We start from the raw sequence: 21,712 nt of genomic DNA, 5'->3' as shown, positions 1-21,712 counted from the left end.
AGTGCTGCATGACAGCGGTTGGTGTGGATTGAAGGCTTTGGGCTACCAAACTTGCCTCAGCAGGCATTTCAGCTGTTGTGTTCCCGTGCTGTGTACAGGCGGGCAGCTCAGTGACCCTTGAAGTGTTTTGGCTTTGGCTGGGCTCTGGATACGACTTCTAACTGAGCGGGACACAGCAGGCACAGTCCCTCTTTGCTAGCCAGCAGGTAAAGTGAATGTCGGTGCAGTCTTTCTTTCCCGGTTCCACGGTGCAGCAGGGCAGTCCCCCTTCCAGTCCAGTTGAGTTCTCAGTTCAGGGTAACAGGGCTGCCCTACTTATGCTCAGAAAATGCCCTCGGGGCAGGATGCGGTTGGTAGACAATGGGCTACTAGGTTTCTTCCCACCTGATGACCACTTACTGCGAAGTGTGGCATCCGCGCATTCCCGGATGCACTAGTATACCCACTTCCGATATGTCAGGACCACTCTCCCGGTGAGAGGAGCCCAACCCAGAGAGGTGTGGCTCCCAAGATGGCTAACGCCCCTGGAAAACCAGTTTGGTAACTGGTTTCCCCTTCTCTCTCCCTAGTGCCATCCTTTCTACCTAAACAATAGTGCAGCCCCTCTCCCAAGTGTTTCCCATTTGCCCTTCAAAAGTAGCTTCCATGTTGAAGCATGCCTTTTGAGTTAACACCCGTGTAGCTTACTCCCTGAGGGAGGTAACACTTCCTCCAGTGGCAGGTCTCTTTAATTACCTTTCCTGGGAGTCATTAGCACGTCTCCCCAGGAGGACAGAAAGCTATCTGCAGGATAGACCCAGAGTACAACTGTAAACAGGCACTGGAAACCTTGGGCAACTAAAGGGGCAGCTTCTTAAGTTGTACTTTGCCCACCAGTGACATTAAGTTCGATTTAACCACTACATAGGATTTAATGCACTGATTCTTTTGATACCCTAGTACCAACTTTAATAGTCCCATTCATAAGTTATCAGGACTGAGGTGTTAGTCTGTAACTCTGTTCTTTCCAATGGGGCTACTAGCCTTTCCACAGTAAAAACAAGTTTAGAGTTTTTACTTCTGGAATATGTAAACATACAGCACCCTGTCTTAGGGCTTGCTCGACCTACCTTAGGGGTGACTTACATATATTAAGAAAGTAGATTTGGGCTTTGCCATTACCTTAAATGGCAAAGTTGAGTTACCAGTTTAAAACTGCCCTTCCAGAATCCATATCCAAACTCTATCACACATGTTTTGTACAGCTTCCACTCAGTGACTGGTTGACTGGTTTGTGCAGGAGGACTGAGGGGCAGATTTGGGACAGGATATCTTGGACAAGGAATGATATTGCACACAAACACGCACGGTATCCCTCAATCATAGGCACAAGTTGTTGCATTGTAACTTTTTACGTAGATTATATGTAACACCTAGCGACCTAGTTAAGATTGATCCCACCTGACTCTTTAATTGCCTGAAATGTAACGCCGAGGAAGCAGACTTTGCCCACCTGGCGTGCACATGTAGCGGGGTATCAGGATATTGGAGAGAGGTTTTTGGTATGCTTTCATCCATGATTGACATCAATATTGCACCAGACTCCCAGATAGCCATCAGTATTGCACCAGGCTCCCAGATAGCCATCAATATTGCACCAGGCTCCCAGATAGCCTTCATGTGGCTGAGACGATTCCCAAGCCAATGCAGCACTGGCCCTACTACTAGCGAAACTTGAAATAGCGATGCATTGGGTGTCGAAACCTTCCTTGCGACAAAGCAATGGCTCCATAGTCTCATATAATGAGACACCACTAGAAAGAACTTTGCATCCTTGCATCTATCCAGTTCCTGCCCCAGGGATATATGGCAACTGCTTCCTGCTTACTTGTTGACACTAGAGAACTCTGGACAGACTGGCACCCAGGACAATGCCTGCCCCTCGAGTTCGACTATGGTCTTCGCTGGCGACAGGCTTCCCGTGTGATCCTCTATCGGCATGACCATGGCTGTGGGCGTAGTCAGGATTTGTACTCTCTGGATGGCTCATTCTATTGTTTCTTTCAGCTGTTTGTTATATTACTATACCGTTGTATACCTCCTTGTGTCAGGCTTTTTATGTTAATGGCCCTAAAATGACAATGTCATCCGTTTGTATGTGGTGTATGATTGCATATGGTTGAAAATCAATAAAAGTAAGAAAACAAAAAAACAATAAATTTGCTGCTTGTAGTACTGTAGATTCACATGCACCTTGGAAGGGTGTTTGCTTAACATGTGACAAATATTTTTAAATTATTTTGCAATTTTTTCTAGTTCTTGAGGAAAAAAATGCTTCCTTAATTGTAAATCTAGCCTCCCCATCATCATTTTGTTCTATAGATTCAGTTGTGATGCACTCATTGTCACATTGGAGTTGAAGCACTCAAATGTACTAGTCTCCCTGCATTATCTTGTTCTATAGATTCACACGCGACACACCCATTGGAGAAGTGTGGCTCAATGGTTAGAGAGGCAGACCCTGATGCAGAAATCTGGCCCAGGACCAGGGTTCAATTCCCACCTCGGCGGGTCTTGGGCTCAATTTCCTCGGACCTGATAATTCTCGCATCGGTGCCTAATCTAATTCATGGGTCCCACTCTGTAACTCTGGGCAATAGCTTGCTTAATCTCCACAACGGCCCCAACAGCGCTGGGATGCCTGGCTTCACCTTGGAGGTTGCCCAGGAGTGGGCACCTCACAGGGAAAAGCCAGGAGGGGTTCCACAGCGGTATGCGTACAGCGCCTTGAGACCCTAACGGGTGAGTAGTGTGCTATACAAGTACGAAGTTTTACAGTTAAAGCTGTACAGTTATATGTGTTCAATCTGATGTGGGGGGGGTCAGGATACTTAAATGAGGTAGATGATTGGCAGCAAGCAGTCTTTACTCTAAACCTAGCTCTAGGGTGGACTTCATAGTATTGTTTGTCATCTTCTGTGTGATTTACCAGTATTCTATTCAAAATTACGGGTAAATACTTTATTTTTTACTATCTCTAACCTGTCATAATGCTAGGATTGGTGCTGTAGCTAGTGACTTTTTGTTGTGTTTGGAAGAACGGCTCTTTTTATCTTCATAGTGGTAGGAATGATGTTTGCACATCACCACCTTACACACTTTTTATCGAAAAGCAGCTTCCTTTTGTAATATTCTTACAGAATTAGATTGACCTCTCTTCTTTGTTTCTCACATTTTTCATGCTGGCCTCTTCCTGGTAGCTGAATCTTCTGATAAAATGCCCAATGATCAAGGTAATGCAACTCAGTCTCTACTGTCACACCCTAGCTTCATCTTACTGTGATGTTTTTCACACACCAAGCAGTCACTACGGTGTTGCCGAAAGTGCTCTCAAAAGAGGAAGGCTCTGTTTGTCTTATGTTAACCTTCTATACACTTTGTTTTGCATGAAGCTGTTTTTCAAAAATGCCATAATTCCATGAGAAACTAATTTGTCATGCTTCTACCAGATTATTGTTGTAGGTTAATTATTTGTTTCCTGGATGTGAGATCCCTAGAACTTGATTTGTAAAAATGCTTTGATGAAACAAGGGTGTAAAGAGCAGCCAGTATCTGGCTGCAACAGCCCATCCACCTTTAGGATGAGAGAGGAAGATATTGGTTATGGTACATATTGCCATGCACATCTCTACCAGGAGTAATTTCTAGCTACATAATGTAATCTCAGGTTAACCCTGTATTGTTCTTCTCTCCCACATTTTTGAGAGTGAGAAATGTGTTGTCTACACAGGCCACGATTTGCCTTGTAATGCAAAACATCCTTGTCTTGTACATGAACTAGCTACCAGACTGACTTCAGTTTAACATTTAATTATACAAGTCAAGTTACATCAGATAATCTAGAAATCACAACATAGTTAAAACGTAAAGCAACAATGAAATCCTGTATGTAAAGAAACTATTTTGCTGTCATGTTTGATAAGGAAACTACATTCGTAGCATGTTTGGCTGTAGATACACATGCTCTGCATACTCTTGTCATTTAGTGTCAGGCTTGGACATTACAACATTTTTTTTTTTTGTAAAGAAGCTTTGACTCATGGTATATGCTGACTCATCCCTTAGTGTACAGTATACAGGGACACTGACTCCACCATAGATTGTTTTTTCCGCCAACAGGTTTGGGCGTGTACAGCAAAAGCTCTGAGATCAAAGTGATCTGTGCTGGATTTTGGGCCAAGCTGCTCCACTTTTTGAGACTGACGACTCTGATGATAATCACTGTGTGATTGACCTCTATTCATTGGCAACAGAGCTCTGCTCCCAGCCACTGGAACCCGGTCCGGTTTGCAGTCATCCAGGGCCCCACACCGAGAAGGCTCAAAGGACATGAATATTACTCCAGCAGGAAGCCAGGTTCCATAACCCTGCTTCTTTCAGTGATTCCACACCAAGGCAGAGCACTGCTCTCACAGTCACCGAGCCCACAGAAGGGCAGATAGAAAATCTCAGCCTCTGACCCACCACCATACTCTGGTTTCGCCCGGCACCAAAAGAAAGATTTGGAGTCCAGCAAACTCCTAGCAAAGTTTGTTGAGCCTCTGTCATCACCACCACCTCATCTTCAGAAGTTCAATAAAACTCCCACTTCAAGGCCGGAATTGACACTCAAAACGCCTCCAAGAGTGAACTTTAAATGGGTCTATTCGATGCAAAGATCAAAGGATTCTTAGGTTTCCGTCCTGGAGAAACTGGCATGAAAACTCGACTCCAGACACATGGCTGTACTCTCTCAGGCTGTTGCCTGATGGGAGAGATGCTGCAAAGTTCACAGTTTGTTGCAGACTTGATGCAGCTAACTTGCTAAGCAGAGTGGTTTCCATGACAGTGGCCCTGAGGTGCCACGTCTGGCTGAAGACGTCAGACTTTACGGGGGATGCCCAGGCTTCTTTCATGGACATGCCGTTTGATGGCAGCTTCTCTTTAGAGACAAAGCAGACTCAATGCTTGGGCACTTCAAGGATTCCTGTGCCTTTTGTTACCAACACCGCCAGTTCCCATCCAGCCACCATGCCATACATGCTGCCCAGCCTCTGGGTGGCTGAGGGCCCGGCACCCACGAACCTCGTCAGTCAGGTGTCCAGCAGTCTGGTTATTCAGCAACCTCTAAACCCTCCTAGTCTGCCTCTTCCCCACCCCCTACGGCCACCAAGGACCAGTTGGTGGCAGGATTCGCCGTCACCTGCCCCACTGGCAAACATCACTTCAGACAGGTGGGTTTTCCAGATAGCCCAAAGGGACTACTCCCTCCTCTTCAAGACTACTCCTCCATCCATGCTACCATCTTGCGATCAGACCACAGAGGATCATTTGTCCCTTCTCCGCTAGGAAGTTGTGGCTCTCTTGGCCAAGGGATCCATAGAGAGGGTTCCAGTGCCGTAAGTCGGCTGTGGTTGCTATTCCCGCTACTTTCTGGTCCCGAAAAAAGACAATGGTCTTTGCTGTATCCTAGACCTTTGGTCTCTCAATCTCTTCCTCAAGAAGGAGAAGTTCAAGAAGCTTATATTGGCTCAGGTCTTATCTGCACTGGACCCCGGAGACTTAATGATAGCATTGGACTTGCAGGACACTTACTTCCACATCCCTATCCTTCCTGCCCACAGAGGTTACTTGTGGTTCATGGTAGGTAACACCTTGGTGTTCACCAAGGTGATGGCGGTGGTTGCAGCTAACCTGCGGATATTGGGGTTTTTAGTCTTCCCTTATCTCAACGACTGGCTGTTGAAGGCAGCTCACCCCTGGCTGTTGTCTCCCACTAGCAGACTGCGGCAGACCTCCTGCATTCACTTAGGTTCCCTATAAATGTGCCGAAGTCACACCTGACTCCCTCTTAGACGCTCTTTCATCGGGGCTGTTTTGGACACAGTGCAGTTCCTCCCAAGCGGTGACTCCAGGATATCCAGACTATGATGCCGATGTTTCGGTCTCTAGTCTGGATTTCTATGAGAATGAGGTTGCTGGGCCTCGAGGCCTCCTGCATCTTGCTGGTGATATTTGCCAGATGGCATATGCGGGCTCTGCAGTGGGACCTGAAGTTCCAGTGGGCACAGCATCAGGAAATCTCTCCAACATGGTCCAGATCTCAGAGGGAACTGCGAAAGATCCGCAGTGGTGTTTAACGAACCGCGATTGGGCCAGAGGCAGATCCCTCTCCCTTACCCAACCAGATGTGACAGTAGTAACAGATGTGTCACTCTTGGGATGGGGCAGCCATCTGGGAGAGGTGGAGATCTGAGGCATCTGATCTCCGGCAGAAATCGGACTCCACATGAAACATTCTTGAGCTCCATGCGATCCGGCTGGCATTGAAAGCCTTTCTTCCCTCTATCAAAGAAAAGATGGTGCAGGTGATCACGGACAACACCACCTTCCTGTGGTACTGCAACAAGCAGGGCAGGAAGTGGTATTGGACCCTTTGCCAGGAGGCTGTGCACCTCTGGACACAGCAGCGGGGGAGGGTTCTTCACCCTAACCTGTCCACTCTCTGCCTTTTTGCATGAAGAGTGAGCTGCAGCAGTTGACAGCCTTTGACATTCCTCCCGAAGTCTCCTCACGTAATCTTGGCAGCCAGGCATCCCTCCACAAAACTATATATTACTGTCATTGAAAGATAATTTGTGACATGGTGCACAGACAAGTCTGTTGACCCTCCCCCCAACCCCCCTTTTCTGCTCCTCTGTGAGGTCCTGTTCATACTTTCCCTTGCCCAGCAGGGCTCATCTCTGGGCACTCTTTAGTGATATTTGTATGCCGTTCCTGCTTTTCTGAGGTTGCTTAATCAACCATCTTTGTGTAAGACTCATATTGTGCATAGGTTCCTCAAAGGTTTTATGCATCTCTTTCCCCTTCCCCATTCTTTACGCCCCACTGGAATCTGAATTTGGTTTTGATATATATATTTTTTTTATGTACGCTTCTTTCTAGCCTCTTCACAATTGCTCTCTAGGCTTCTCACATTGAAAACACCATTCTTTGTGTCTATTACATCTGCCCTGCACAGTGAGTGAGCTACAGGCCTTGTCATCTAAGCTGCCCTACCTTTCTGTCTATCCTGACAAAGTGGTGCTTCACACAAAGGCCTTTTTTCTGTCAAGTGATTACGGCCTTTAATATAGGCCAGTCCATCACCTTGCCTACTAGGAAGAGTAGAGACTTACCCGCCTGCACCCAAAAAGAGTTTTGATGTTTTACCTTGACCGTACAAAAGAGTTTGGGGTGAATGCCCAACAGTTTGTAGGATATGTGGGTGCGATGAAAGGTTGGGCAGTGCAGAAGCGAACTATCTCCAGATGGGTCATACCTTGCATTAAGATCTGCTACACTCTGGCTAAAAAGCAACCCCATATGCTGTGTGCACTCATTCTACCAGAGCCAAAGCTGCGACCACTGAGTTAGAATGAGGAGTTCCAGTCCTTGACATCTATCAGGCAGCAACATGGGCGCATCTCTGCACATGTTTACCAAACACTACTGTCTGGACAGTCAGGCCCAAATGGAACAGGCACTTTGCCCTTTCAGTCCTTCAGGGCTTTATTGTTTGAACTTGGTTTGCAGCCCCACCTCCGGGAATGGTATTGCTTGGGTATCTATTCATAGGTAAGGAATTTGCAGCTAGAAGTCTCTATCAGATGGACAAGTTACTTACCTTTTGTAACACCTTATCTGGTAGAGACTATATCTAACTGCATATTCCTTACCAAGCCACTCATCCTCCCTGCTCTGCAAGCTGATGTCTAGGGGCAAGAACTCCCCTTTCAGGGCCTTAGTTTTGACACACCAGTAGTCGGTGCTCTTCATGGCTCTGTGCTTTTTGTGTGAAAAGTCATGAAAAGAAACTGATGTTGGCGCTCCTTGGTGATGTCTATATGGGACCCGCAGCGCTATTTCCGGCATGGATGACACAAGTGATGGATGCCGATCCACGCCACCTACTGGCGTGCTGGTATACTGCTCACTAAAATCTTCCAGACCCAAGATCTTCTGGGTAGAATTCAAAGGTAATGAATCTGCAGCTAGATATAGTCTCTACAAGATAAGGCGTTACCGAAGGTGAGTATCTTGTCCTTCCATATGACTAGCTTACAGGACCTCCTGCCTCTGCTCTGCCAGTGGAACTTCATGACATCATAAGACTGCAAGGATGCGCACTTCTGCATACTCAGACACCCTGCTGATCTCCAGTACCTTCGGTTTGTGTTAAGTGGACAACACTACCAATTCACAATTCTTCCGTTAGGAGTCACTGTGTCTCCCAGGGTCTTTACCAAGTATCGGTCAGTGGTGGTGGCTCCTCTACACAGAGCAGGCATCTGTGTTCTCCAGTACTTCGACAACTGGCTGATCAAGAGCAACAACATGCAACAATAACTACCACACATGCAGGCAGCTCTAATCCTGCTTCACAGCCAAAGGTTAACCATAAATGCAAAAAAGTCCCACCTACAGCCCGACCGAGTCAGCCCTTCCTGGGCTTGATCTAATATGCTGTTACAGGAAAAGCATAACCCAATCAGCAGAGGGTGATGGCATTCTGAGAGCTGCTGCTGTTTTTTCAGTACACTTGAGTGCTAACTGTAATAAAGCTCTTTGGTTTGATAGCATCCTACATAACAGTTGTGTCACACTCCAGTCTACAAATGCGCCAACTCAAACAGTGTCTTATGAGGAAATGGTCACAAGTGGAGGGTCATTGGTAATATCTAGTATTGGTAAAGACCAGCACTCACTGTTCTCTGCAACAGTGGAACAACAGATGCTGATGCTTAGCAGGCCTTTCTTGAGCCCTTTCCCACAGGTGACCAATAAAACAGACTAATCACTCACAGCAACATGAGGTACTTGGGCCACTTGCTACCAGGGTCAACATACCGACTGCCTTGAATTGCTAGATATCTGTCTAGCTCTCAAAGCCATTTACTAGCTGTCATGGCAAAGTAACAGTGCGAGACACTCCCTGGAGTAGCTGTGTGCTCTGCAAATCCCTTCATTCAAATTGGTCCGCATAAAGACCGCGTGGCAGCCATATATTAAGTACCGAAACAGAGGGTGCCCACTCCCTGATTGTCGCTAACACAGGAGGTCTGGCACTGGGCAACCTGCAACAAGATCCATCTTTTAGTGGATCACCAACTGGGGTGGACAGTGACTTTTTGGACCTTAAGGAAGGAGGAGTCAATACGTTCCTGAATGTGAACTACACCAGCAAGGTAGTGCCATGGTGGGGAACCCCAGCAATTGAACTCTGCATCCAAGAAAATGCCTCCACCTATCCACACCCACTATGGATGAACTGGTCAGGGATATTTCCCTGTGCTTTTCCTCCTCTCCCATTTAACCTATGTGTGGAAAATGGGGCAGATGTCCTACTACCTCATCAACAGCCTATGATTGGCCAGACTTTGCTGAGAACATTATTCGAAGCATCATCTGCCCACTGCCACCTCTGGGAAGAACACTGCTTTAAGGCTGACGTAGAGCATGCATATCTACAGCCACACATGCTGCCAATGAAAATATTGCCCTGTAAGCATCTGTTTACGGTGTATAGTGCTGTAGATTCACATGATCCTACCCTCCTCCATGGGACCTGGCACTGATGGCATAGGTTTCTCACCTTCACAATATTTAACAACTTACAATGCAATTTACGATGCACATGGCCCATCATAGTAATCTTCTTCTACACTTCACTTTCACATGCTGAGACATAAGCAATCTAATGTGGAGGCTTTGCCCATGCACATTGTACACTCAGTGAGTAGTTGCAGCACATTCTGTGACAAGAAGCTTCTTCAAAGAAAAGTACATTGTAGTGTTCGAACCCAACACTAGAAGACAGTATTGAATGGTAAAGCATGGCACACTATGAGCAGATGCTTACAGGGTAGGTAACATTTTCCTTATCTTTGTAGTTATCTATCATTTATTTTTAATCATCCCTAACCTTAGAGTAATCCTTCTTCGAGGTGGTTCTGGAAAATGTTTCTATTTAATTATTGTCACTAGGTCATGTTCTAACAGTCGCCCGCCCATAGATTAATGCTCTGCCCTAAGATCTCCTGCTTCAGATGTAATTTAAGAATGAATAGAAATGAAAACAGAGAGAACCTTTAATATAGGTAGATAAAGTAAAAAGGCGACGTTATGAATATGATATATGTTCCCGTGATAGAGACTTCCAAAGGGTTAGGTAAACTTTACTTCTCCATCATGGGTTCTAGAGTTAAATAAGGTTTACTTCTCCATCATGCTTTCTCCATTCTAACGCATAATTTTAGAATACAATTGCAAGCAGAGCCCCTAACATAGAAAACAATCCTCCCCCTCGCCCCCTAGTTACTAAGGCATACTACTTTGAAGTTATATATTTATTTATATACTGGTGGGAAACCTTAGGAAAGTTTGTTAGTTTTACCCAAAGCTATTTCAGTCATGCATAGGGCGAATGCATGATATTCAGATTTCTGCATGATAAAAAGTTGTGAACAAACAATAGTGAACATAGTGATGAGAGTCTCAATTATCCAATTAGAAGCCATGTTTGGAAAGAGCAAAGCATTTTCTTGTTAAAAAATGGAAAGTCTGTGGAGGCGTGAATGCCTTTTTTGGGACCATAGCCTCTGAGGATCTTTCCTTTGAGAGATATAAACTCAATTAATAATAAGCATTTGCAATGCAATAGGTTTCGCATTTACTTGAATTGGAGATATTGGCATTGTAAATGCATAACTGGAATTTTTTGTCACATTGATTGGTAAACCCTGCTGTATATTTTGGTCCTTTCTGCAGCAGCTGTGTCAACACTGCAAGAGGCATGCAGAGAATTTTGTATGGGTGAGAGCGTATATGTCCTTTGCACTACGAAAAGGGAAGCAGGGATACCAACAGCAGGCCGAGTCGGTCTACAATGTTGGTAAAGCAAACAAAGTGAAAATATACTGAATGTGAACAGAAAGGGAATTTCACCCTTTGTGCCAAGGACAGTTTTTGTATGTTAACAGAATGAAAAGTCTTGCAAGCATTTTTGCCTCGTGTTTCAACAAAGCTCTAATGAAGTTAGCAGAGTAGCCTGAGAAGATTTATGGCCCCAGTAAAGGAGATGAGCAGTGCCATGTGTGTGATGTGAGTGCCGACAGGGAGGTGCCCTGGAGAGAGACTGTCTGTGATGCGGGGCATATTGTGACTTTCGTGAGCAGTGAGTTAAATGTCAGTGTGTGTGTTTAGTAAAATAATCTTATTTTAGGAACCTAAGGTAGACGAGGACAGCACTAGAATAAAGCCAAAACAGATGTCAGCGCGATGGGAGGAAGTGGGAGGAATGGAATGCTGCAATAAAAAGCAGGCAGCTACCAGCCTAAAACACCCACAATGAAAGGGGGGCACCAGAGAAATGTAAAAAATAGTCTGTCACAGCAACAGATAAAGAAACCAAAGTGGAACAGTACAGTAGCTGGTCACTGTTCTGAAAAAGGAGGGAGAAAAGGACATAACCACTAGCGAGCAAGAATTTTTAAAGGCCGCTGCAACCAACAAATTAAATCACTTTAAGCCCACAGTGTAAGTATTATTATTATTATTATTATAATTATAATTATAGACCGAAAAATTGCAATTTATGTTACTAAGAGATTGTCACGAGTAACTGTGGCATATGCATTATAAAGTTTAGCTGACTCTAGGGAATGCAGTTTTCTGTGTCAAAGTACTGAAATGTTAAACATGATAATAGTGAAGACGAAAAAACCTAGTGGGAAGAGTTTGGGGATTGAGTAGCTGTTGTTTTAAGGTTAAGAAGCTTGATGAAAAAGTCCTACTGTGGCTCAATCAGTTGACCAAATGCGATGGGCAAATTGTAGTCCATATAAATTAGGAAAAAAAAGATTGTGCAGCAACTGCCTTGACTTCCACCATCATAGTTGCACCTTTTTACTTAGAATATTTGTTTGGCTGCAATACCAAGATTAGATTTAAGATAAAATAGTCAAAAACCCCTTCAGTTTGAGAAACAAATTAATACTACCAGCTAGGAACACATTTATTTGAAGTATTCTAACTTACTAGCGCAAAGTAGACCAAACTTGCCCAGCGACACTACTCGCTATGCCGACCACTTTAGCACCAGACTTGGAGTCCCAGTTAAAATTGATTAGAGATAAGTTTGCGGGCTATTATTTAACACATGCAAGATAGTTAAACATATTTCAGAGTTCCACTTACTTCTGGACACTTTTAATTCCGCAGTGGTATTTGCCACGAAAACATGGGGTGTTTCAGAGTCCACCCTGATATCCTAGCAGCTCTTCCAGTTGGGTACACCATTCCAAGATTGGTTAGACAGGGCAAACGAGGCAGAAGCCTTGCTGTCATATATAAGACTAAGTTAACAGTAAAATGCAACTAAGTAGCGTCATCCACATGTGAAGCTCTTGCTTGTTCTTTAAAACATACGAATAATCCTTTTGTGGTATGGCTATTTATCACTCTCCTGGACCTAGACATGCCTTCGCAAAGGAAATAGGGAATTTTCTTGAATTTCACATCCTGGACTCAAACTATAGATTATTAGGTGACTAAGTTTCACCTGGAGGCCATAGATGATAAGGAGACAGCATCTCTTTTACGGACTGTTAGGCCTAGGTCTTCCACAAATCATAGATGGCCCCACTCACTCTGCAGGACAAACAGAAGGTAGCCTCACAAATAATACTGAATTGGGCAAAATCAGGAGATTTTCTTTGACCTGGACGGGATCATAGGGTCATTTTATTTGATAAATAAAGATTACTATCTCAAAGTCCAGGATCAGAGGCTCTCCCAGGGTGATAAAGTCCAACTTGACGTTTCAACAAAGTATTAATAGATATATTACCTCCCTTTACAGATAACATTGATATAAATGTTTCTGACTACACAAAGTAGCTTGATGCTGCCGCATCACAGGCGCCAGTAAAATTGATAACACCAAAGAGAGGCAGTCCATCAGCCCCCTGGTTCTTCGATCATATCAGGGCTCTAAAACAAACATTTAGACGCCAAGAGAAGGTGAAAAAATTAAAGAGCTGTCTAGCAGACTATAAAGCTGCAACAATAAAGGAGAAAGACACCTATTTCACAAATAGAATTGAGTGTGTGAAAAATTCGACCAAAGTGTTATTCCAAACAGTTACCCATTAACCACCTTACCATCTAACATGCATTCAAACATCAGTCAAAAATTCTGCAACTCTTTGGCCACCTTCTTCCAACAAAAAGTGGAAGCTGTGTATAATTCATCTTTAATGCCGACCCACAGTGTTGATGCTGGCAGTACAGTAAGATCCGAGATTGGCCAGCATCTGAGCCAGTTCTCCTTACCCTCTAAGGAGGAAATCAGAGGCCTATAAACCAATGTCAAATCCGGTACTCCGAAAGACCCCTGTCCTGGAGTAACGGGATTGGCTGCTAAGACTATTGCTCCACAATATTTCCAACTCATGTTTGACTGGCTCCTTTCCAGGAGTCTGGAAGAAAGCCTTCATACTCACCCTTATAAAAAATATTTAAAAAGCCTAATCTGGATCCAAAAAACACCAATAATCATTACCGAATATCCCATCTACCCTTACCGGCATAAATTGTTGGAAAAATTATCAGCAAACAATTGATGGACTTTGTCAATTCTAATAACATCTTGGACGATACACAGTTCGACTTTCGCAGTGGACATAGCGCAGAGGCGGCACTGATCAAGGCAACAGAGGAGACTAGACTGTTGCTTGATCAAGGTGGGAGAGCTGTTCTCATTCTGCTAAATCTGACAGCAGCCTTTGATATAGTTAATCATGGGTTGCCGATGGAGCACCTTGTAAAAACTGGGGTCAGGAGTGCAGCTTGGGATCTGTTGAACTCCTTTCCCACTGAGTGGGAGCAAGAGGTAAAGGTTTTGTTTCATCTTAATTTTCTTTCCCATGCTGGGTCCCACAGGGATCCTCACTTAGCCCAGCCCTCTTGCTGACATAATCGGATGACATGGTTTTGCCATTACGTCCTATGTAGATGACACTCATGTTGTCATCCATAATGACACAAAGTCTAGGTTTTGCACCTGTATGCGGTCTGTTTACACCTGGATGAATAAGAATGGTCTGAGTTTAAACACTGGTAAGACCGAGGTGCTGCTTTTCGTATCCCAAACCTCTTTCTGGACCACCTCCTGGTGGCCACAGGAGTTGGGTTCACTCCAGGCACCAGTGTCGCAGGCTCAAAATCTAGGAATCTTCATTGATAAACTGTCCTATACTGAGCATACACTGGTCAGTGCAGTGACTTTATCCGCATTTCTTATCCGTAGGTCAATAAGAAAGATCCTCACCTACATACCTGAGCACCTGCAAAGAAATGTTGGTGACCTCTTTAGTAGTGGCCAAACTGGATTACTGTAACAGATTATTCCTAATGGCCCATCAGCACATAATAAACTACAGATTCTGCAGAATGCTGCAGCACGGCTATTGCTAAATATACCCAGATATGTTTAAGTCTCTAGTGACATTAAGAAATTTCATTGGCTGCCTATGAGACCGAGAACTGTCTCTAAAGACTGTTTTGTTTACAAAGCATTTAATAATCTAGGCCCAGATTTTTTTTAAACAACGCTTCCAATGGTATATTCCAGCTAGGAACCTCCACTCTACCTCAACGAGGTTGGCCGTGGTTCCCAAGTTTAAGTGCATGGTATGGGGTGGCAGAAACTTTTTCAGGGGGGAGCAAGTCTTGCCTGGAATAATTTGTCAATTGCCATCAAATCCTCCTCCAACCTTCTGCTCTTTAGGAAAGCAGTAAAAAAGTGGCTGTTTAACAACAAGGAGGCGTAAATCCATCCTGACTCTAGATTGCTGTTTTCAGATAGGAACAAATGTGCTATTTAGCTAGTGTCAGACACCGTTGGATATACGCTGTGCTTTACAAGCTGATTTAGCATAGTACAACAATTAGTTCAGAAAGTAAAAATAAGATGTTTATGATTCAAACATATATTAAAGAGTTGGAAATTGGGACTGCAGCTACAGCTAAATCTCACTTTTCATAAGAATAAATATATTTTTTTGTTTGCTAATAATTATTAGTGTTTAACGGATGGTCACAAAATAAAGAACACCCGTTAGTGCATCTTCTTTAATTCAAGTTTTATGCAGATCTGTCCAGGGGTGAAAAGTTATTGTTTGCCACAAAGGAGTTTATGCTAGATATGTCTGCAGCATTTGGCACTGAACCACCACATTGTGATATACAGGTTGTCCGTGGTTGCAGATGTGGACCATAAAGTCATCAAATGTTTCAGATAATGTACCCTTCCAAAAAATCCAAAGGGTCTTTTTGATCTCATTTGTTTCCTAAGCAGCCATTCTTTCATGTGACATTCCATAGGTTTTCAATCACCTGCTGTTTTCATCAGCCATCATCTGGTTTCACTGATTGTGTCTTCATTAAGACTCTGGTATACTCTGATGACCAGATACAAAATCAATTTTCCTGGAGTTTCTTACCCATTGAAAATTTGCAGCAAACTGGGTAATGGTCATGTGTGAAGGAGTGTGAACTCCCTCCAACCAAACAGCACTAGTACAGCTGTCATCATCTTTAGGACCTAAGGAAGCCCAATTTGCTGTTGCTGGCTACCACAGTTTTCTTTGAGTAAACCTTCAAAGCTGTCTGCTTGGTTGAGAATATAGTTGTCACTTTTGATGCAAACATGACACTAAGAAGTCCGATGGAAACTGGTAGGTAGCTGCTTATATCAACTGATCAAACGTGCCAATTCCACAATTTCACCCAGTGCTCCCCAAATTTTCCAGGTCATTAGTGACATTGAAATAGATCAAAGCCTTCAGGTTGGCCATGTTGTGCTTATTTGACAGTCTAGTCTTCTGGTTCCTTCTGGTGCACCTTTGGGCCCCCGAGGATCAGTCTGGTCCTTCAGGTGGTTACTGCAGGCTAATCCGTCCTTGAAGATATCTGTGCCTTTTGAACATACCTCTGGTTCCGTACTGACTCTGGTGCCAACTACTGCTTCTGTGCTAAAATCTGCCTACGTACCTTTGATATTGGTACGGATGCTGGCATCTGACTCCAATTAAATGTCACTTGGTCTGGCTTGACCCCCACTTATGCTTAGGCCAAGCAGTGGGAACCGGCGTGGTTCTCATTCTCCACATTTGATGAGATCTGCTGTTTTTTTCTGGGGCTGTCCAGACCTCTGATATTAATATCATATTTGACGAATCTCACTTAAGTGATATACAGGTTCTGCACTGGAATGTTTTAAGGAAAGTGAGGCCATGGCTTGTTCCCTGGGCCTTTTGGCTCCTACCACGCGCTTCTCTCAGCAAACCTATCCCTTTCACAGCTTTTACAGAGGGCTGGACTATAGACACCAGAGGTCCCCAGTGCCTCAGCAAGTAACCCATTTCTTTAGGGGTGTAGGCGATAAGGATCAGGCAGACGAGGCATTGGTCAACTGAGCCCCCGGTCTTCTGTTTCTCCCCTCCCCCCCATATAACCCTGTGACAACAACCTCCAAACCACTTTAGTTTGCCCTTAGCGACTCAGGGCCACCATGGAGGAGGTCGGATAAACACTTTTGCAGAGGCAGTAACAGATTACATTGGACAATGTAGTCCTCTAAATTGTCCAACAGGGTTACATCCTACCATTCCTTTTCAAACTGCTGCATCTATCACCTACATCAGAGCAGCTCTTAGAGGGCCACCAGTGTCCCGCAGGCATTCACAAAAGTGATGCCAGTGATCACTGTACATCTCTGGAAGTCAAGGATAGCAGTTGTCCCCTATCTTGACCACTGGCTCTTGAAGGCAGGCTCACCACCGTCAGTGATAGACCACGCCCAGGAGACAGTAAACCTTCTAATGTCAATCTGCCAAAGTCACATCTGACTCACTCACAAAGATTTCCGTTCATTGGAGCTATTGAGGATACAGTGCAGTTTTAGCCCTTTGCTCACAAGTTCAGCACATTCGAGGTAAGATCCCCATGTTTCTGCATCAACCCTGGATCGCAGTGAGAGGGGCTGAGAGGTGTTTTGGCCTCTTGCCCTCCAGGATCCTGCTTGTCGATAGTGCCAGGTGGCACATATGGCACTCTGCAGTAGGATCTGAAGTCTCAGTGGGCTCAGCACCAAGGGAACCTGTCAGATTCCAGTCAAGTTTCAGGAGAGACTGCAAGAGATCTACAGTGGTTGCCACTCAACTGCATTTACAGCATCAGATCTCTCTCCCTTCCCCACCCAGGGTTTACATTGGTGATGGATGTGTCGCTACTGAATTAGATAGGTCATCTGAGGGAGATGGAGATCCGAGGTCTCCCCAACTTCACATCAGTCTGTTGAAATGCAGGCCACTTACCTGGCACTGCCGTCCATGAAGGGGGATGAGTGGTGGGGGAGGAAGGGTTTGGGGACGAGAGATACAGGTTCTTACAGAATGGTTCAAACAGAAAATGTCTCCTGGTATGTCGCAAGACTTTTACGCAAGATGCTTACATATATTAAATTGCATGATGTGATGTTTTTGGAGAAATCCTCAAAATTTCTCATACAACAAATTTGGGAAATTTGCCAACATAGTTAATATTTCACTCAGGCGTATAGTGAACATGGTGTGCCCTCTATGGTTGTTTGTGGTATAGCATTCACTAGAGTATCTCTTTCTGCTCTTCACAGCAATTTCACTTGCAGAAGTTGTGTTTATGATGGTCATTGGCTGTGTGTTTATTCTGACAACTTAAATTTATCAATGGCATCTGTGCACCAAATGATTCTACCACCATACGTTATCTGTAAAGGGAGGTAATGGTTTGACCATTAAAGGAGATCAAGACACGTGGTTTTGTTGAACTATCTTCAAAATGTGATTTCTGAATGCAAACACACAAGATCTAAAATATCTATAGGCACACAACTCATACTGAAATGACACACTTAGTGATGTACCCCAAGAAAGAACTTGGCATTATGAGGTCATCAGCACCGGTATGCCTGTGTGAACTGTTTCTCCACTAGTGGTCTGTTCTTTGATAAAGCTAGTTATTCAAGTGCACATATCGCAGATTTTCACTTTTTTACATCTGTTATTTAACAGGCCAAAATTACATTCTAAGGCGGGTCAAAAACCTTAATTGTTGCATAAACCTTTAAAGGATTTTCTAAACCATCTGTGTCCATGTTGTGAACGTGTTATTCTTACTGTATTAGCACCGCACCACAGGCACCTGTTGTCTGTATGGTCATTTTTGATGAACCGGTTTACTGTATAATGCTTTCCCATAAAACACCTGTCCAAGGGGGCAGTTGTTGAGGCATTCCTGTTGTGTTGAACTGTATGTGGATGTGTCCAGTTGATTGGCAGACATTTGGCTTTATGAGTCATACTTAAAAATACCAAGAATTCTTGTTATTCTGGACTGTAAAGAATCAAGCAAGGATCTGTAGTTGCTGTTTTCTTAATGACATTTATCTAGGTTACAGGTGACCCCTGGTATTCCAGTGTTGTCTTTGTGAGCTTTGAGTTTCTAAAAGAACTCACACTAACAGTAACTTTTTTTTCTTTAGCCTCAGGGTCACAGGGAAGAGGAATTCGACCTCCAGAAATGGGGTTTGACAACAGAGCATCCACCAGTGGTAATGTCACTCTGACGCTGAAGCTTTTCTTTGAAACATGACTTTGAGATGCATGGGTTAAAGGGGATGCATATATTTAAAGCAGAGAGTATGTTAACCGAGAGTGGCATAAAACCTCGCTGACCTTGAGACCTTATTTTCATGATATGAACTTGTGTGATAAGAGTTTTTCAGAGGATACTCTGTCCTATTAAAAACACCTGTTTTTTCCAAGAATGTGGGGCATTGCATATTTTCAAAATACAGATGGTCCTCTGCATTGAGAGCTCAGAGCCTGTAAAAGTAGTATTTGCTCATAGCCTCTACCTGCATTAGTTGAACCCTGTGATTGCTTCTACACGTAAATTCTTGCTTGCTTCTAAGTGCCTAACCTTGGGTAGCTGGGCATGCACCCTTTCTTCACATCAGGTTTTCACAAAATTTTAATTGACATGACCCCATTTCCTTTTTTTTACCAAAGCCCAGTAGTGTCACAAGCCCACTAGCTCCCTGTTTAACTTTACCTTGAATAGGATTTAAAATTATTGATCTTGCCCTACAGGCAAAAGAAACACAAGCTTATACCAACCTTTCTTATTCATTGCTGGTGTGAATAGCAATTTATTAAAACTGCTGATATGCCCTTCTCCTGGTTCTTTAGTTACTTTTTATGTAAGGTTATGTCTTTAATCCTTAACAGGCCCAGGGGAAGTTTAGATCTTTGGTTTTCTTCATCTCAATCTGATGGAAATAACCTTCCAAGTTGATTATGTTACAGTTACCATGTCTGGCTGCTCTCTGTGAAAGTTTCCCTCTGTGCTACTAAGTGTCTCCCTATAGAGTTGTTGGCACTTAGTCTGCGTTTCAATTCCCTTCAGTCCTTGCGCAATGTCACTTGAATTATAAGCCTCTAATGTTATGTTGTAGGGATACCGAATGTTCTTAAACATTTATATGAGTGCCTTGGATATTTGTCAGAGTTCAGGATAATGGATCTGAACTTCACCAATGTTTATAATTATGTTGCACATCCCTGGAGGGTTATGATATTGTCTCCACAAATGTTTATCTGGTATGTACAAGGCTTCAGGTTTATGCCCATGAAATCATTTTCTATTTCTCTCTCCTTAGGCAATAACAGCCCCCATGGGAGCCCCACTGGCATAGATAACAATATCATGCTGATCATCATCGTCTGTGTTGCTGCTATCACGGTCCTCATTGCAGTGGTAGTCGCTATCATGTGCACTCTCCGCTCATCATCCTGCCAGCAGAAAAAGTATGAAGCCTTGCATATTGGGATATTAATGCTCCACTGGGGATATCAGACATGTCTTGTTCCACATACTAGACCAAACTATAGTTCACATTTCTAGCACCACAAGTGCAGTAGCGGGTTGCCTTGCACTATTGCTAGTTCACATCATGCTCTTCTGTTGGGACTTATTATTTCATTGTATTTCATTGTAAAGCCAATCCCAGCCCACATACCCATCTACCCAGCCCAGTGACTTGTCATCAGACTGTCATTCCTGTTTCCCAGTGAGTTTGAGTAGGATTCCCGAAATACCCTTAAATCCAAAGTTCTAGCTGATAACTTAAAGTTAAATTGGGTTAGGCAAGACGAGATGTTGGGCAAGATTCCACTGCTTCAAAGTTTAGTGTTTGTTTGTAAGGGTCTAAAATGGCTGCATCTTCAGTGTTATGATATCCTCCATCATTAACATTTGACAAATGTTGCACATACAATATAAGTTGCCCTAAATCTGAGTAATCATTTACAAGCTAGTATTTGGAGCTGAGCAGTTAGTAAATATTAGCGGCCATTTGAAAGTTCATTCTGGTAGAAGTAGATTATGAACACGGAATAAAAATAAGAGTGACATGCGTGCATGGCATCACCCTAAAGTTATGCTTGTGCCCCCGGATAAATTATGCAGATGCACTAAGATACTGAATTGTTGTATTAACTTCTAGGTTATAAAATTTTGACCTCTAACCCAAAATAATTTGGATTTAAGGTAATAAAATAATAATTCCCATTCACCAGGATTCACATTGCGTACCAGTATGACTTTCACATTGCTTCAGTGAACTTCAGCAGGTGCCTTAGCCTATTGAACATTTGCACAGTGTTATACAACATCGCAAAATCCAACTGCACTATCAGCAAGGTGTGTTTATTAGCATTGATCCATGATTCTAAACCTTTGTGATCATACGTTTTTCTCCATGAAGAAAGAATAAATGACTGTGTTAAGTGTATTGTGGAATTTCTCAAAATGTAGAGGTTGTTGGGTGCATTTAGAGGCCAGTTTCAAAAATATTGCACATCTCTGTCTGGGAATTGCCTGCCACGTTTACAATATACATGTGCTACTATTTCTCCATTGATTATTTTTCTATAAATCAACAACTGTCAGTTACCAAGAAACTAATCATAGGGGAAGCATAAAAGTTCACACTTTTGGTGTATGCCTTAATGTGGGTTATCCAAGTTAGTTGGTGGGTACTTACTAAGTGCAATATATACTTTTTGTATCTTAAGTCCACGTCTTTCAGCTTTTACACAGTTCTTGTTTTGTTAGTGAATTATGATATTCATTTATTTTGATAAGTCTGATATTTTGTATGTTTTGCGTATCTTAGAAACTAAGCCTATATCATCAACCATCGCGGAACAGGGCAAAATATCTTGACTCTGAATAGTTTTACAGGTATATCTTTGTATGTGTATATTTTGGTGCACTAATTTCACAGGCTATTACAACAACAACAGTAAATAAAGATAAGGCAAATGGTTTTTACTCCAGACGCAGACAGATTATTCCTATTGTAGGATAATTTTTCTGTTAGTATTATAATTAAAGTTTACTGGTGTTGGTGGGTGCTGTGTAAGGCGGGGTAGGTTATGGTTCTTGGTGGCCTCTGCAGGATAATTTGAATCCTGGCTACTTGTTTTTGTGATTAGTCTCAAGGTATTCATCTCAGAATCCCCTCAAATATATAAGCATGATTCCT

The 21,712-nt window shown here is 43.4% G+C and overlaps 1 protein-coding gene across 12 annotated transcripts in view; it reads left to right on the top strand.

The window, feature by feature from the left end:
• NEO1 (neogenin 1) overlaps positions 1-21,712 on the top strand; it is a 514,543-nt gene that overhangs the window by 465,613 nt on the left and 27,218 nt on the right. For 6 of the 12 annotated variants that reach the window (XM_069222240.1, XM_069222243.1, XM_069222237.1 and 3 more), the window contains exons 21-23: positions 3,240-3,272; positions 18,644-18,712; positions 19,823-19,970. In XM_069222240.1, coding sequence (XP_069078341.1) covers positions 3,240-3,272; positions 18,644-18,712; positions 19,823-19,970 — 250 coding nt within the window. The remainder of the gene's footprint in view (positions 1-3,239; positions 3,273-18,643; positions 18,713-19,822; positions 19,971-21,712) is intronic. The other 6 variants (XM_069222245.1, XM_069222241.1, XM_069222239.1 and 3 more) reach the window with 1 other exon arrangement.

This window comes from Pleurodeles waltl, chromosome 3_1, assembly GCF_031143425.1.
Source record: "Pleurodeles waltl isolate 20211129_DDA chromosome 3_1, aPleWal1.hap1.20221129, whole genome shotgun sequence".
NCBI lineage: Eukaryota > Metazoa > Chordata > Amphibia > Caudata > Salamandridae > Pleurodeles > Pleurodeles waltl.
Note: the sequence above shows the minus strand (reverse complement) of the source record. Positions and strands in the feature narration are given on the sequence as shown.